Source organism: Nasonia vitripennis, chromosome 4 (assembly GCF_009193385.2).
Source record: "Nasonia vitripennis strain AsymCx chromosome 4, Nvit_psr_1.1, whole genome shotgun sequence".
Lineage (NCBI taxonomy): Eukaryota > Metazoa > Arthropoda > Insecta > Hymenoptera > Pteromalidae > Nasonia > Nasonia vitripennis.
The window spans coordinates 11082241-11096611 of NC_045760.1; the positions used below are offsets into that span (position 1 = coordinate 11082241).

The 14371-nt window shown below is 39.4% G+C and overlaps 2 protein-coding genes across 13 annotated transcripts; one reads left to right on the forward strand and one right to left on the reverse strand.

Annotated features, from left to right (window-relative positions):
* Nucleotides 1-2: 2 nt before the first annotated feature.
* On the forward strand, nucleotides 3-13764 carry LOC100115056 (chromatin assembly factor 1 subunit A). The gene is made up of 10 exons (XM_001599831.6): nucleotides 3-305; nucleotides 557-643; nucleotides 730-1721; nucleotides 1807-1958; nucleotides 2039-2469; nucleotides 2544-2713; nucleotides 11307-11461; nucleotides 11534-11597; nucleotides 11687-11825; nucleotides 11910-13764. Exons 2-10 carry the CDS (start codon nucleotides 559-561, stop codon nucleotides 12986-12988), a joined length of 3267 nt encoding a protein of 1088 aa, XP_001599881.2. The 5' UTR covers nucleotides 3-305; nucleotides 557-558; the 3' UTR covers nucleotides 12989-13764.
* Nucleotides 2859-10741, reverse strand: LOC100680014 (zinc finger protein 836). Of its 12 annotated transcripts, none has more exons than XM_016988096.3 (6): nucleotides 10595-10741; nucleotides 10231-10507; nucleotides 4759-5017; nucleotides 4446-4664; nucleotides 4226-4368; nucleotides 2859-4044 (listed from the first exon to the last, which is right to left on the reverse strand). In XM_016988096.3, exons 3-6 carry the CDS (start codon nucleotides 5015-5017, stop codon nucleotides 3727-3729), a joined length of 939 nt encoding a protein of 312 aa, XP_016843585.1. In that variant the 5' UTR covers nucleotides 10231-10507; nucleotides 10595-10741; the 3' UTR covers nucleotides 2859-3726. The 12 variants fall into 12 exon arrangements, with proteins under 12 accessions (XP_016843585.1, XP_031785050.1, XP_031785051.1 ...); XM_031929190.2 differs by having other exon boundaries at nucleotides 4759-5020; XM_031929191.2 differs by having other exon boundaries at nucleotides 10221-10507.
* Nucleotides 13765-14371: the final 607 nt, after the last annotated feature.

A 14371-nucleotide genomic window follows, 5' to 3' on the forward strand; every position in this document is an offset into this window, starting at 1 on the left:
ATTGACGCTCATCCCTTCCACTGACAATTTTCCCGCGGATTTCGTTGATACCGGACGGCTGTGTTCTTTGTAGTCCGCGAAAGTGTCAAAAATAATTGTCAAAAAGTGGTAATCTCTTTGAAATTTGTGAAAATCAAAAAGTCAAAAGGGCCCTCCTAGTGCATGTGATACGTGGTAGACAAAATCTTCGAGCTTCGGTGCTCTGGGACATGGAATCGCAGTGCGCGCAAAAGGCTCGTGCTCTGCTTTGCTGAATTCATTATCTCCCTTCACAAGGTTCTGGGAATTTGACTCTTGCAAGAAAGGTTTGCCTTGTGTAATTTTATTAGCTTGTAACTATAGTTTTTGTAAGCAGATTATTCTTAAAGTATTTTTCGTGTATTTGTTGTCATCATGCAACAGTTTGAGTTCATTTATTGCCAAAAGTAGTGAACAAATGAAAATTTTATAATGTTTTCGCGGAAAGGAAGTATTTACTAGTCTCATGCATGTAGCAGATGGCTATTTCAATTAAATAACAATTTTTACAAAGTTTCTAATCGTCATCTCTTTCCAGGAATGAAAATTATGGACTTATCTGGAGATGATGGAGAGTGTCAGGTCGATGCAGTTGTGGACTCGAAGACAAAGAAATCCAAGCAAGGTAGATAATCCTTTTACTTTCTCTTAACAAAATTACATCTTTAGTTATGATGTAAATAGTATGATAATTGATTTATCTATTTGTAGCGAGGCTGCCTTTTCAAACATTAGTGTCAGATTCACCAGTAGCCAACAAGAAGCGAAAACAGGCATCATCTCCGAGCTGTAGGAGTGCAAAGCAAGCCAAAGTTAACACAAAGGAAAATGCTTTCAAAGTAGTCGAAAAAAATGAGACTGATGATATCATAGTTCTTGATGAAAAAGATGTTGTTGATAAAGAAGAAAACAAGAGCAGCAACGAAACTGATGATGTTAAAGATGCTTCAAAGGTGGCATCCACTGAAGATACAGACACAAAGAATAAAAAATCTACATCAGGTAAAGGACCTGGGAAAGCTAAGAAGGCTGAAAAAATTCAAGCCAGTCCATTGACCAAGTTTTTCAAAAAAGTTGAAAAAAGTAGTATGGAAAGTAAAAGCGAACAAACATCAACAAATAAAAATAAAGAGGAAACCTCTGAAAAAATGAAGAGTGTAAATAATAATACCAAGGATATTGTAGATATAACAGTTGATGAAGAGGTTGAAACCACTTTGCAAAAAACAAATAAAAGTGAGAAGTTACAGAAATCGAAAACAGATAAAAAGGATACTGCTTCAAAAAATAAAAATAAATCTGAAACAGAAACAGATAAAAAGGATAATGCTTTGAAAAATAAAAATAAATCTGAAGACTCTGATTCGAAAGAGTCTGATGAAGATGAAAAATTGTGTGTAGATACATCTTGCTTGGATGAAAGCGAAAAAATGGATGTGGACTCTGATATTATACTTTCAGATGACAGTGCTGATGACGAGGATGATGATTCTGGAAAATCTGATACCGATAGCAAAAAAACGGAGCACGAAGATACAGATAGTAAAGATGATACAAACAGAAGCAATAAAACCAAGGTATTAACACCTACAAGAAATAAATTGTTGGATTCTTCCTCAAAAAACAAAAAGTTAACTCCAAAACAAATAGAAAGGAAATTGGAAATTCAAAAGAAACGTGAAAACCGAGAAAAACAAAGATTAGTGAGTTTACATTATTGATGAATGTTTATTAATGTTTGATCGTTCTTTTTCAGATAAGTATATAAAATTTGTATTGTGATTTCAGGAAAGAGAGAAAAAACTACAAGAAGAGCGAGAAAGCAGGAAAAAAGAGAAGGAAGAAAAAAAGCGAGAGCGTGAAGAGAAGGAAAAGTTGCTGAAAGAACAAAAAAGGAAAGAAAAAGAATTGAAGGAGCTTAAAAAGCAAGCCGAGATTGAGTAAGCAAAGAAAAAACAATTAAATTTTGGTATATTTTCTATTGATGGTTTTATAATCGTGTGCCCATTTTAATTCACAGACAAAAACAAAAAGAAAAGGAAGCTAAAGAAGAAGATCGCCGCAAACGTGAAGAAGCGAAAGAAGAAGAAAAAAGGAGAAAAGAAGAAGAAAGACTGGAAGCAGAAAGGAAAAAAATGAAGACGGTGAGCAATTTCGTAAGTTTCTTTGTACCAAAGAAACCTTCAGAAACTAAGGTCGTCGAAGAGGAGACGAATATCGAAGGAAGAAATTTCATGCCTTTCGAAATAAAGGCTGATATGCGGGTTGCTCCTCATACACGGAGAAATTTGACCCAAAGTGAAAAGTCGAAACTCGACGAACTTGTTACAAGTAGCGGCGCAAATAAATCCGAATTGTACATAAACGAGATAAAAAATAAGAAGCATAGCATAAGGAAGTCTGAAAGAACGTGGCCATTTGAATCGTCAAATGATGACATTGTTATTTTAGGTAAACTATTTTTTCAATGACGTTGAAGTTTCATAAGGGATATTAATTAAATTTGATTTATTATGATTTTGCAGAAGACGAGGAAGAAGAAAGTGCAAGTGTTGTGCAAGCTGGTAATGGTGTGGTAGAGAAGCATCGCGCTAAACTCTTGTTGTTTGGAGACAACCGTCGACCACCATATTGGGGAACTTGGCGAAAAAAGAGTAAATCGATCAATCCACGCAGGCCGTTCGCAAAGGATACAGTAAGTACTTTTTCTATAGTCATTCGAAAGTCATTGCGTTAATTTGTACCAAAAAACTAATCCTGAAATATGCATATTTGTTCAGGGTATGATTTAACTGAAGGATTTAATTATTTTTCATTAGTCTCTAAAGGATTTAACACACTTAAGTAGGAAGCCTTTTATTTTCTTATATGTATATATACTTATCATTGTATATTTAAAATAATGTAAAAATACGCATTATGTTATAAGTATAACTGCCGCGAGACAAATTATCTATGGGTACAGTGATTTCATTGTATGCTCCATTAAAGGAGGTAAATCTTAGTAAAAGTTGGACGTTTAGCTACAAAACTGTACATCTTCTGTCCAGTGATTACAATCCAAATCTTAAAACAACTTATTGTTTATTTAAGCTAACTAAACATGAAAGTATCAAAAGCTTATCATACAATGTGGTGTTCATAAGATAATTATATATTTTTATAAAATTAGAGAGCGGTATAAGTATACTTAGTCAGACAAGTTAATTTTTGCAAAATCTCGGGCATCGAAGTTTGGCATTCCTTTTATCACGTTATATATTAGTCAATTTCAATAGCAGCAATAGGTTTTTGGATAATCTGACTAAATATATTTTACTTACGTTCTAATTCATAGTTCTAATCCCGACTTTTGCAGTATTTTTAACAAAATAACAATTAGTAAACCTGGTTGCATTTCATCAAGATGTTCTAACATCCGATATTACGCTTAATAGCTAAACTTATTAGTCATAACGTAAGGCACATATGGAAGCTCTATTAAATCTCATTGACAGATGAACATCCTCTCTACTCGTGTGCAGCATTTACATCCTCCTCGACACATACCACGCATCTATTAGGATTAGTAACAATCGTCCACACTCTCTGCTCGCACTCTCGGCACATGTTCATACGAAAAAAGGCAAGACTCATCTCTTTGGTCTTTGTTTCTCCCGGAAATCTTCGCAAGAATAATACGTGAGAATCATATCACTCTCCTCCACATCAAGCCTCGGCGGTGACAGCGATGTTGGCCGTGTTCTTAGGTGCTCGGAATCCACGAACTGTTTCTCCAGGGAAGAGCGCGTTGTAGGCGTTCTTGCGATGGACCTTGCGGTGCTTGGCCAGATGGTCACTGCGGGCAAAACGCTTGGCGCAGAGATCGCAAGGATAGGGCTTTACGCCGGAGTGAGAGCGTCGGTGTCGGGCCAGCTCGTCCGAGCGGCTGAAACGCCAGCCACAGCCCGTCCACGTGCAGGCGAACGGCTTCTCGCCAGTGTGACGGCGCAAGTGGGCCTTAAGGTGCGAGGCCTTCGCGTAGACCTAGTGGCGAGAGTAATTGTGGTTATTGCGTGTTTGGGAAATCTAGTAGGAGTTGCGGTATTTTATGATGCAATATCTTGATAGATTTCGTTCGTTTAGTACATGCATATACTTTTGTTATTGCGAAATTGGTCGATCGATGTAAAATCAATTTTATGTACATCGCAAGCTCGGTCATTACCTTTGCGCAGCCTTGATATGTGCAGGGAAAGCAACGGTCCTCAGCTGCCTGGGCTAAGCTGCGATTCGTGTAGTCGTGAGTTGCCAGAGCTGCGTCAGCTGTGCTCGCCTCGAGGTTCTCGTTCGATTGATTGTTATTGAAGTCTGCGAATTGAATTAATGGTTACGCAACAGCCATAAGAAGCTAGAGAAGCGAGTATATTATGTGCGAGAATATTCACCTAAAGTAGTACCAAGATTGTCTTCTATGGATCTGAGATCGATGCCTAGAACCAGTAGCGGCTCCTCAAGCTGCAAGCACTGAGGCTGTGGTTTCGGTAGGGGTAGATGCAGGAAGTCTTCGCATCCCGGTGTGCAGAGAGGTGTTCGCACCGGGAGGCCTGTATTCCATTCTTTGTCCAGACACCACTCAAGGTCCGACACCAGGTCGCTCAGCTCGCCTGAAAATCATCGAGTTGTTTTTAATCACGCTTGTTTTTTCGTACGAAAATCGCGGTATTTTCTGAAAGATTGAAGTTAAAAATAAATGTTTACCCGCAGGTGCCGATGTATTCATGGTCCAGTCGTTCCACGGGACTTCCGGCGAGTATACCGAGTCCGTGTAAAAGTCCTGCATTCCACTCGTTGGGTTTTCCAGGCTCTCGTGAAATTCCGAATTCTCGCTCGATGGCGTGGTGCAGGGAGTTTCATAGTCGGAGAAAAAACTCGTCGAATTCGGCGACAGGTCGTGTCGCTCCGTAAACGTCGGACTCGTGTCGAGCCCGAGGGCCGAGAACAGCAGCTCGTCTGCCATCTGCTGAAACATTCAGAATTTTCATTTCGTTATTATTTAATGGTACTTTAGAATTCTTCGAAATTCAATTTAGCGTCGAGGCGCGAGATAGAAATGTTTTTTTACAAGTCGACATTCACGATACGCTTAAAAAGAAACTCGGTCGGGTTCTATGACCTATTGCAAGGGACAATTATGATTGAATGCATCATTTTTTTCTCTTATTCGTTAAACGATGTCGTGTATGGCGTAGAACGCGCTATTGTAGATTAATGCGATAACCGAAGACCCGATAACATTATATAACGTTATTCGCATTTTCCATTTCAAATGATTCACCGCAGCGCTCATGGTAAAGCCTGTGTCGAAAGACACTTGTGCTATACTGCAATAACAAACTTACATACTCGTGCACAAAACCTCATGACGACGCTCTCGTAACTCAACGAAATGCGCGTATTTTCTCACAGTTTAAAAAAAAATTGATCACCTCACTAAATTGTATACTTCTACGACTGCTCTTCATGTGTTAATCAGCGACAAACTACACAAGAGTCTACTCGATAAGTGAAAATCCAGTGTAAAAAATCGCGTCGTAAACAGAAAAAAATTTGCGATTTTGCCGAAAGCAAACACGAGCGAGCGCGCGCGAGTCGTCTGCCGACTTATGCGTAATGCGTAAAACCCGAGGAGCCCGGCGCTGACTAAGACACTGTAGCATCGGAGAAGTCGCGTGTAAGTAATACTGCCGGCGAATAACACAATCGCGACTACATTGCGCGAGGCGCGCGATTTAAACTTTGCGCTCTGAACTCAGCGACATTGTTGATCGAATCTCAGGATTGCGTTTTGATTATTGACGAAATACGAGTGTTAATTGACGGCCGTGGTTATACGCTAATGAAATTGCTTTTTGTACTCACGTCGAAAATCAAACTGTCCTCGATCATTTTGATACCGTCTATATAATCAATCGGGAGATCCTTCAGGAGTCCTTCACTTTTGACATCAAAAACGCAGAAGTTTCTTCGCGAAGCAGAAAATCAAAAATCTTTGGAAAAACTGTACGAAACACTGAGAACACCGCCAACTTTTGGTATCTCCAAAGAGCGACAACAAAGCTCCTGCACTCAGGAAAAAAGGAAGATCCAATCGCAAGTAAATGAGCTAGAGAGGAGAAGAGAGAGGACCTCTTGTCAGCGCGTTCGGGAGCGAACTGCGAACTCTGGACCAGGAATCGAAGGAGAACGAGCCCGGCGACGCCGAGAGCAGTTGATCTGCGCCAAGAGATATCAGCTCTGTGCCATCCGGTACCAAGCGCCGCGATCCATCCCCCTGGGGACAGCGAGGGCCCGACAAAGAGAGAGACAGAAACATACCGAGCGAGCGAGAGAGAGAGAGAGAGAGAGAGAGAGAGAGAGAGAGAGAGAGAGAGAGAGAGAGAGAGAGAGACGGAGAGACGGAGAGAGTAGGATTTTTCAGAGGGGAATTTACAACGCGAGATAAGAAGAGAGGGAAAGGAGATTATGCTCTCGCGGGTTGTGTCTCGCTGGTTGAGGAAAAAAAATTGGTGAGAGACGAGTATGGCGATCGATGACTGTTGCTGTATATGCGCTTTTCGTTATACACTGCATGTGGCGACGGTAGCAGACGGGAGAATTGTATTTCGCATAATGGGCGATGTTTTGCATTATACAAGCCGCGTGTTTGCCGAAGGTCGTACACGGTATACGCTCTTACCTAATCCGAAAGCCTCTGCATATTGTACGCTTTGGAGCTAATAATGTCACTTTATCATTACGATGTTGCTTTACGCGCCAGTGTGAAGGAATTTCAAATTCCAATATGTATCGATACGCCATCAGTAGCTTCTATTTATAATGCTATATAATAATCCGCGATTATGCTTATTAGTCTTGCAAAACTAAGTTTCTCTTCAATGAAAATAAAACGAAAACAAAACAAAACAAAAAAATAACGGCCAGAAAATCTGCAATCGCAGACAAAAAAGGAAAGAGAGAGAGAGAGAGAGAGAGAGAGAGAGAGTGATGATGCTGCTGCACACACGAGGTTACGTGTATTGTACTATAGCGAGCACGCGCGCGCCTTCGTGGCGCTAATTGGACAATTAGCTCGCGATATTAACGAGGACAGAAACGCGAGCAGCGCATGTCCTGATAAACGTCCTCTCTCTCTCTCTCTCTCTCTCTCTCTCTCTCTCTCTCTCTCTCTCTCTCCCCTGTATCATACGTATGCGCGTATATAGTATCATTCCATTTATTTCTCGTCTTCGAGTCGCGTCTATGCTCGAATTCCACAGGTCTGTTTAGTAAGAGAGGAATTTTTTTTAAAGAGAGAGAGAGAGAGAGAGAGAGAGAGAGAGAGAGAGAGAGAGAGAGAGAGACAGCGCGTGACGTTGCATGTGGTGTGCGATTTTTTCGCGACGCCGGCGACGATGGTACGAATGGGCCGCGATAAGATTTTTTGCGGATGCGACGTTTATTGGGAATCCGAGACGACGATTGCGGCTTATCGAAAAGCGAGAGGAGAAAAAAAATAGAGCGGGATTGGTTCTATAAATTAATTGAGCTGATAGGGTGACGCGTGTGTGTGCGTTCGTGCGCGCGCGCGAGCCTTTTAAATTATCTGTCTATATTTTGTTTAGATTAGCTTTTTTTGCAGCGAGCTCTGCAGGGATTTTCTGTAAAGCTGAAAAAAGTTTGGATCGACGTCATCTAGGTCAAGTTTCTCGAACAATTTCGCCGATGCTCGAATCGTATATTATTCTAATATTACAAAAGTGAATCACGTAATTGCAGTCTACAGCTGACAGTTTTAAGGCACATCAATTGAATAACGATTTATAATCGCTGTATTATACGGGCAACGTATTTTCGTTTACCAGCGCGTGTCTGTTCGGCTGATTGACGTGGTATATTAATTTTCGGGAATGCCGAGCAAAGTGAGTCATAGAAAAGCGTTATCTGTAAACAAGAGTGTGATTGTGTAACGGAGTAAATGGTACGTTTAGCCTATCAATGTTTCTAGCCGCGACCGAGAGAGAAATAAATGCAATTAAAGCATCTCTTTTATCGCGCTTATATTTGCTTAATAAGCTGTACGTTCGAAATAGAGATATAGTGGTAGCGTATATACGTTGCATAGCGAGTTGAATTTTCTATATGTTTATTATTGTCGCGCCGGATGAAAATATTTGATTCTCGCTGTGTTTTGATAACACGGATTTCCCATATTACGCACATGTTTGCAAGCGACGTATCGTTTTTCCTACACGTAATTGACAAAGAATGGGAAATCTAATCTCTTTCCAATTCGCCACATATATTTTTCTATGTAGAACCTAACAGATGCTCGACCTTGATACCATTGACTCATTACAGTTTCGATTCGATCGAAGCACCTCATCGACGAAATGAACAGTCGATAAAATACCAGTCGTTCCTAATCATCACCTAACACAGCCCTCCTTATCTCGAATCTTATAATTCCCTGATGCATCTCCAAACATAAACCATATTCATTCCCACATTATACATAGGCATTATAGATGCAACAGCAGCAGATACAAGCTATTCGGCTATCGTGAGCGGAGCATTAAACAGCCATTACACATGGCCCTAAATCCCCGAAAACACGCCGTAAAAGAGTGTCGCCGCGCTTCACGCTTTTCTCCCGAAAATCCACACTTGCATGTGCGCGCGTTGCCGAGCTCGTACGTCATTCCCGACACCTCTCGCCGCTTGACACGTACTGGAGTGTCCGCGTCTGGTTTGTTTTTTCCCCGCTCGCGCGCGTTTCACGGGGATCTGGCATATAGTTTTGTGCGCGGCATGTATGCCCGGCGTGCACGTCACTTCGATTTTATTAGATCGCGATGGGCTTGCGTCAATAGTTTTTTTTTCCCCGATGCCTGCAAGGGTTTGCACGAAATATTTTGATCGTGATTGCGCGTACTTTCTTCTTTTTGCTTGCAACGAAAGCGTAGTTTTTTTAGAATTATTTTTAGCGGTATGAATTTAATTTAAATTATGATTAGTACGAGCGATTTTTTCAATCCTTATCAATGTCGAAATATATGATTTGGAATTTTTTGCGCGTGTTTACGGGATGTATAGTCGTGCACGGTGTACGTGACATGTCGATTATTTATTTTCATGCTATAATCATATCTGTGCCGATTTTATTTTCGTCTGATGTAGCAGCAATAGTCATCTGTTTGGTGGATTATCAGTTGCACAGTACTGAGGAAACGAATTCATAACGTTATATAAAATTCCTCTCGATTTTTTATGAACCCATCGAATTTTTGAAAATAAAATTTATCTGTATCAAAGATCTTCTTCCAAATACAGTCGACAAAACATTTTCACCCGTTATTTCGGTGATCCTTGCGTTGCTTGCACCCCTAACGCATATGTATCTGATCTAGTATTATTCATAGTTTTAAGTTAATCTCTTATTGTACAACGCAGTATCTTATGTGGCTTAGTGCACGCATTGCATTTTGGAGTTTATGTGATCATCGTCTACAACAACATTTGACAATTGTATCGTAAGATCTTGATGCAATATCTTTTATGCAACAAGCTCTCAAATTTTTCCTCGGATATAAATTACCCGGTGCTTCTCCGGTTAATTAATTAATCGAGGATAAGTATAGTCGAATCTTAATTTAGTTAGATACAGGCTTATCATTAAACTGTGACCTGAGTGCAATCAAGGTGATGATGTTACGAGAAATACTTGAGTGCTTTCGGTTACAAACGTATTATCGCTATATAACGTACGTCAATGTTAATGTCGTACATATATTCGTTTAAAATAAATACAGATGAATCTGTGCAATGTTTAACGATCTTAAAATTCTGAATGCTTTGTATGTTTAATGTGTTATGGCGGAAAAATGACAGCGGAGCCAGTCGTTTATAAAAACAATGTAATAGAGAAAAGCTATATGTTGATATAGTTGTAATAAGTAAATGTTTTACTGAGCGCAAAACATTTTTTAAATAGTGTATGTATTTTATGTGTGTTTGAAAAAAAAAAGAATCAATTCGACGCTTTAGAAACCGATGACATATCATTTTGGAAAGATCCCACTACTATGCCACAACTGTGCATTCTCGTTGATCGAGAAATATGAAATCGAAACATCTAAATTTTCACAGTTATATTGCGTAGTCATTTTGTTTGTTTTCCTCACCTATTATTACCTTCACGTATTTCGTTTCCAAAAGCTGTTCGAGAATTGCAATAATTAGAATCAATGTCGACTGTCGTTTTCGTTTATTTTCCCGCGACGATTCAATTCCATGGCTGTCACACGTCGATCCGGAGATCACTCTCTCATCCGAGAATGAATCAATGGTTAACGCGAGCTTAGAATCGACGTTGATTTACACAACGATCGACAAATCGAGTGCACTAAACTTCTACTACGATCTTCTTTGGATTTTGTAATTTTCAAGAGACACTCATCCTGCAAAATCGCTGTACAAAAACAAGTATTTCATTCAATTATAATAGAGATTCTTTCGCCGGGAAACAGGTACTAATTTGAAAAAAAAGTCAGCATACCAACTTTACACTTCCAACTCTATCATCAATCATCAACCAAGCTATATCACTGATACGACTCGCCTGAACTAAAACTTTCATTCACGAAACACCTCAAACAGTCTCGAACGAAACTGAATTGTTCAACCGGCCGCGGCAATTCTTCTTTGACTAACTCGAGATTAAAAAACTTGGGCCCGAGAACCGGCAGCAGCGCTGCCGTTTATGCCTTCCCCCGCGCGATATCGCTCGTCAAGGAAGTTGCCCTGATACCGATGTCCTGCTTATTCACACAAACACAGCATCTCACTCGCTCGCGCGCGAGATTTCGAGAGCCAGACGAGATACCGCCCGAACGATTCTTTTTTCCGTTCGTTCTCTTCTTTTATTTCGAATTGCGCTTGCGACTGGACAGTGTAGGCTTTCAGCGGCTGATAACAATTAATTTGCGAGAAGAGAGAAAGAAAGAGAGCGATATTGCGGCGACGTTTGTTTTTGAGATTTGCGAAAGTGAGTCGGTTGACAGGTTTATGATGTGGTATGATACAATGTCGGATATCTGCGATGCTAATGGAATAATTGACGAAACACACAGTTTTAAATACCGCGAGCGTTTCGCAATTTGTTTTTTAGGCTTTGAAAAAACTATAACTGACAATCTTATATTCGAAAACACTTTGTACGTATCTGACGAGTCTTTAACAACGCTAATGATCGTGTTTTTTCTTTGCAGAAGTGGTTCGATTACGAGGTTGATTCAGACGACGAGTGGGAAGAAGAAGAACCGGGAGAATCCATTCACGGATCGGAGGACGAGAAGGAGAAGGATGAAGAAAATGCCGAGGAAAACGAGTATGACGTCGACAACGACTTTATGGTACCTCATGGGTAAGTTAATAAAATCTATACGCCAATTCTGAGGGTTATAACATCACACTGACTCACACTTGTTTATTGCAGATACCTGTCTGAAGAAGAAATTGGCGCCGACGAGGAAGACGACGATGAAGAGGCAGGAGACTTGGTACTTGCAGTGTTTTTCTTTTTATAATCCTTTATTTGCAGTTCACTCAAGGAAAACTTATTAATACGGTGTTTTCTCAACTATTGCAGAATCCTGAAAATCAGAAAACGAAACTCAAAATTCTGGGAGAGCAGTTCGAGGCGGAAAGAAATGCGAAAACCAAGAAGCTCAAGCCTAAAGTCATCGGCTGCGTTTGGATGGCTGAAAATAACGCTTATCCAGAAAACAGTGAGTATTTGATTTTTAAAATAAGACACGTATTATATGTATGTAAAAATATAAAACAGTACTTACCGTCGCTTTTTATTTTAGCGCTGCCATACGCAGTTCAGTTCCTTACAGCACGCCACGCCTGGGTTCGTGAAATTCCCGTAGTATTGACAGCTCCAGCAGATGCTGATAACCTCAATGACACAGAATGTGGTACCCCGTCGCAGAAATATGCTTCAAGCGCAAGGAAGGCCAAGGCCATGGAAGAAGCCATGCCAGACTTGATTCGTTTGCTTCATTATAACCCACACGGTCGTGGCTTTCTCATCAAGGAGTTCTTAGAGTTTTGGAATAAAAAAAGAGAGGGAGAAAAGCCTCTGCCCAAGTTGAAGGTGCAGCAAAAGTTTCAAGAGATAACGAAGCGAATTACTTGTTCCGAGCCTGGACCCATGAACGGAAAGGCTTGCTGGTACGTCAATGACGAAATTCGAACGAAATACTTGGGAGACGAAAAATTGAATGTATTGAATAACTGGACGTACTGCTTAACCCCGAAGAAAAAGAATATTGTTGAAGCGGTTGATAAAACTGATGAAAAGGAAAAAGAGAAGGAAAAGGAAAAGGAAAAGAAAATGGTACCTCTCATTACGCAGTTTACGAAAACGTTAACTGCCGAAGAAATGCAAAAGCAGCTGTTGGCAGATAAGGTATCTACACCGACGTCGAAAGCGCCCGAAAAAGCTATTACGCCAACAACGAAGTTGGCAGAAAATCCCACGACCAGCACATCCGGGGTTAAGCCTACGCCACCCATGAACAAACCACCGAAACGCGCCTCACTCGTTTCTGTTCCTCGGGGAGAGCCTTTCCCGAAGTCGCCTCGTGTTAGTCTAATGGACAAATTTGTAACTAAAGATAACTCCAATACTAGTGACACTAAGAAGGATGATAAATCTAAAAAAGCAGATCTAGACGATGATGACTGTATGATTATAGATGACAGCGACGAACCTGATGCTCCTTCAGTTTCTTCCAAAACTGATAGCACAAAGAAAGTCGACAAATCAAAGAGTCAGTCCAAAAGTGATGCGAATAAGAATGTAAGTACGAAAGAGGATAAAAATAGCGATAAATCAGGGAATATCTCTAAGAATTCCGACGTCGATGTAATGGAAGTTTAAATTTTTTGACTTTATAAGTCATTACTCTTATTTTGTATAGCTTGCTTAAATACTTATTGTAGACGACAGAACATTAATATTATGTATGAAAAGTGTCCTTGTACTAAGTTTAAAGGATTAGCATAGAATTGGAAGTATCATTTTTATATCTATTTTTTAAATATACGCGTTATAAATACCTACTAACAGGTTGATGTTTATTCAGTACTTGCGTATCCATACGATTATACTTGAAACATGCGTTCCTCTAAAGTGCTTATGTAAAATAATATATTATCTTCGAAGTTAAAGTTGGAAAATGACATCTGACTTTCATATTTTGTAGTTATCATTGTTCAATGCGATTTTCGGTATCCAATTTGTAAAAAATTATCAGTGTTATTGCATCTACTAAATCGTTGTGATACTTAATGTCGTTGCCTTATTAAATAAGAAAACCATTGTTATTGGACTGTTATAATCAGCGATTTAAAGGCTTTTGTCCTAAAAATACATTAATCACAACTTGAATAACTATTTTTATTTCAAAATGACAAAAAAAATGCCGCCAGTTTGTAATTTTTTAACCATGTTTTTGTAATAAGAAATGTTGTACAACTTTCTAGTTTTACGTTATTTACAGAAAATGTTTCATATTTTTTTCAAAAATGATTACTTTTTTACAATTTCTCAACGTTATTTTTGAATGATACAATGAATTTTAATCAATTTCTATATTATTATTATTTAGTTGTACGAGAAATGGTTGAATAAAGAATATGTATTATCAAAATTAATATTATTGTCATTCTTGAACGCTGATACATATTTAAATTCACACATTTGTATGATGAAGGTAAACGATGAATACATAGCAGATACCTACGTTAGCTACATAACTTTAATCAAATTTAATTGAACATTCGCATTATCGGCTTCTTTGAAAGATATTAAAGGAATAAATTGAAATCAAGCCTGCAGATGGATTAAGTTTAGTCCAATAGTACTGATAACTTGCAAAAGTTTATCGTTTTATCTTCGTTGATTATCGTTAGATTATAGTTTGCATCCTCATGTATGTATGTACTCTTACCGTGATGTATCCACGAGGATCAGTATTGTAAAAATTTCGATCGTTAAGCCTTGTATCCAGATTTGTATCACGTCACCGTTTACACCATTCCAAAGCGAAATTCAAATTGTCAATATCAAGCAACATTCCAATTCGTCAAGTCCATCGTTGAGACTCTGTACTCGACGATGATCGTCTCGCGTCGCGGTGAAAAAAGTAAAAAAGCACCCTGCGGAATACCTGAAAAAAGGAAAAGTGCCCTGAAATAAAAAGACGAACGGGAGACGCTCGCGCGCGCATAAAACCAAAAGACGAAAAGAGAGCAGCAGCGG

What these genes read in the sequence shown, in the direction of transcription:
- LOC100115056 (XM_001599831.6), top strand. Translation starts at nt 559, where the DNA reads ATGAAAATTATGGACTTATCTGGAGATGATGGAGAGTGTCAGGTCGAT. An exon ending in ACCGAGAAAAACAAAGATTA is followed by an intron (nt 1,722 to 1,806) that starts GTGAGTTTACAT and finishes TTGTGATTTCAG; the next exon opens with GAAAGAGAGAAAAAACTACA. An exon ending in AAAAAGCAAGCCGAGATTGA is followed by an intron (nt 1,959 to 2,038) that starts GTAAGCAAAGAA and finishes TTTAATTCACAG; the next exon opens with ACAAAAACAAAAAGAAAAGG.
- LOC100680014 (XM_008210395.3), bottom strand. Translation starts at nt 5,522, where the DNA reads ATGAAGAGCAGTCGTAGAAGTATACAATTTAGTGAG. An exon ending in GAATACATCGGCACCTGCGG is followed by an intron (nt 4,665 to 4,758) that starts GTAAACATTTAT and finishes GATGATTTTCAG; the next exon opens with GCGAGCTGAGCGACCTGGTG. An exon ending in CAATCTTGGTACTACTTTAG is followed by an intron (nt 4,369 to 4,445) that starts GTGAATATTCTC and finishes TTCAATTCGCAG; the next exon opens with ACTTCAATAACAATCAATCG.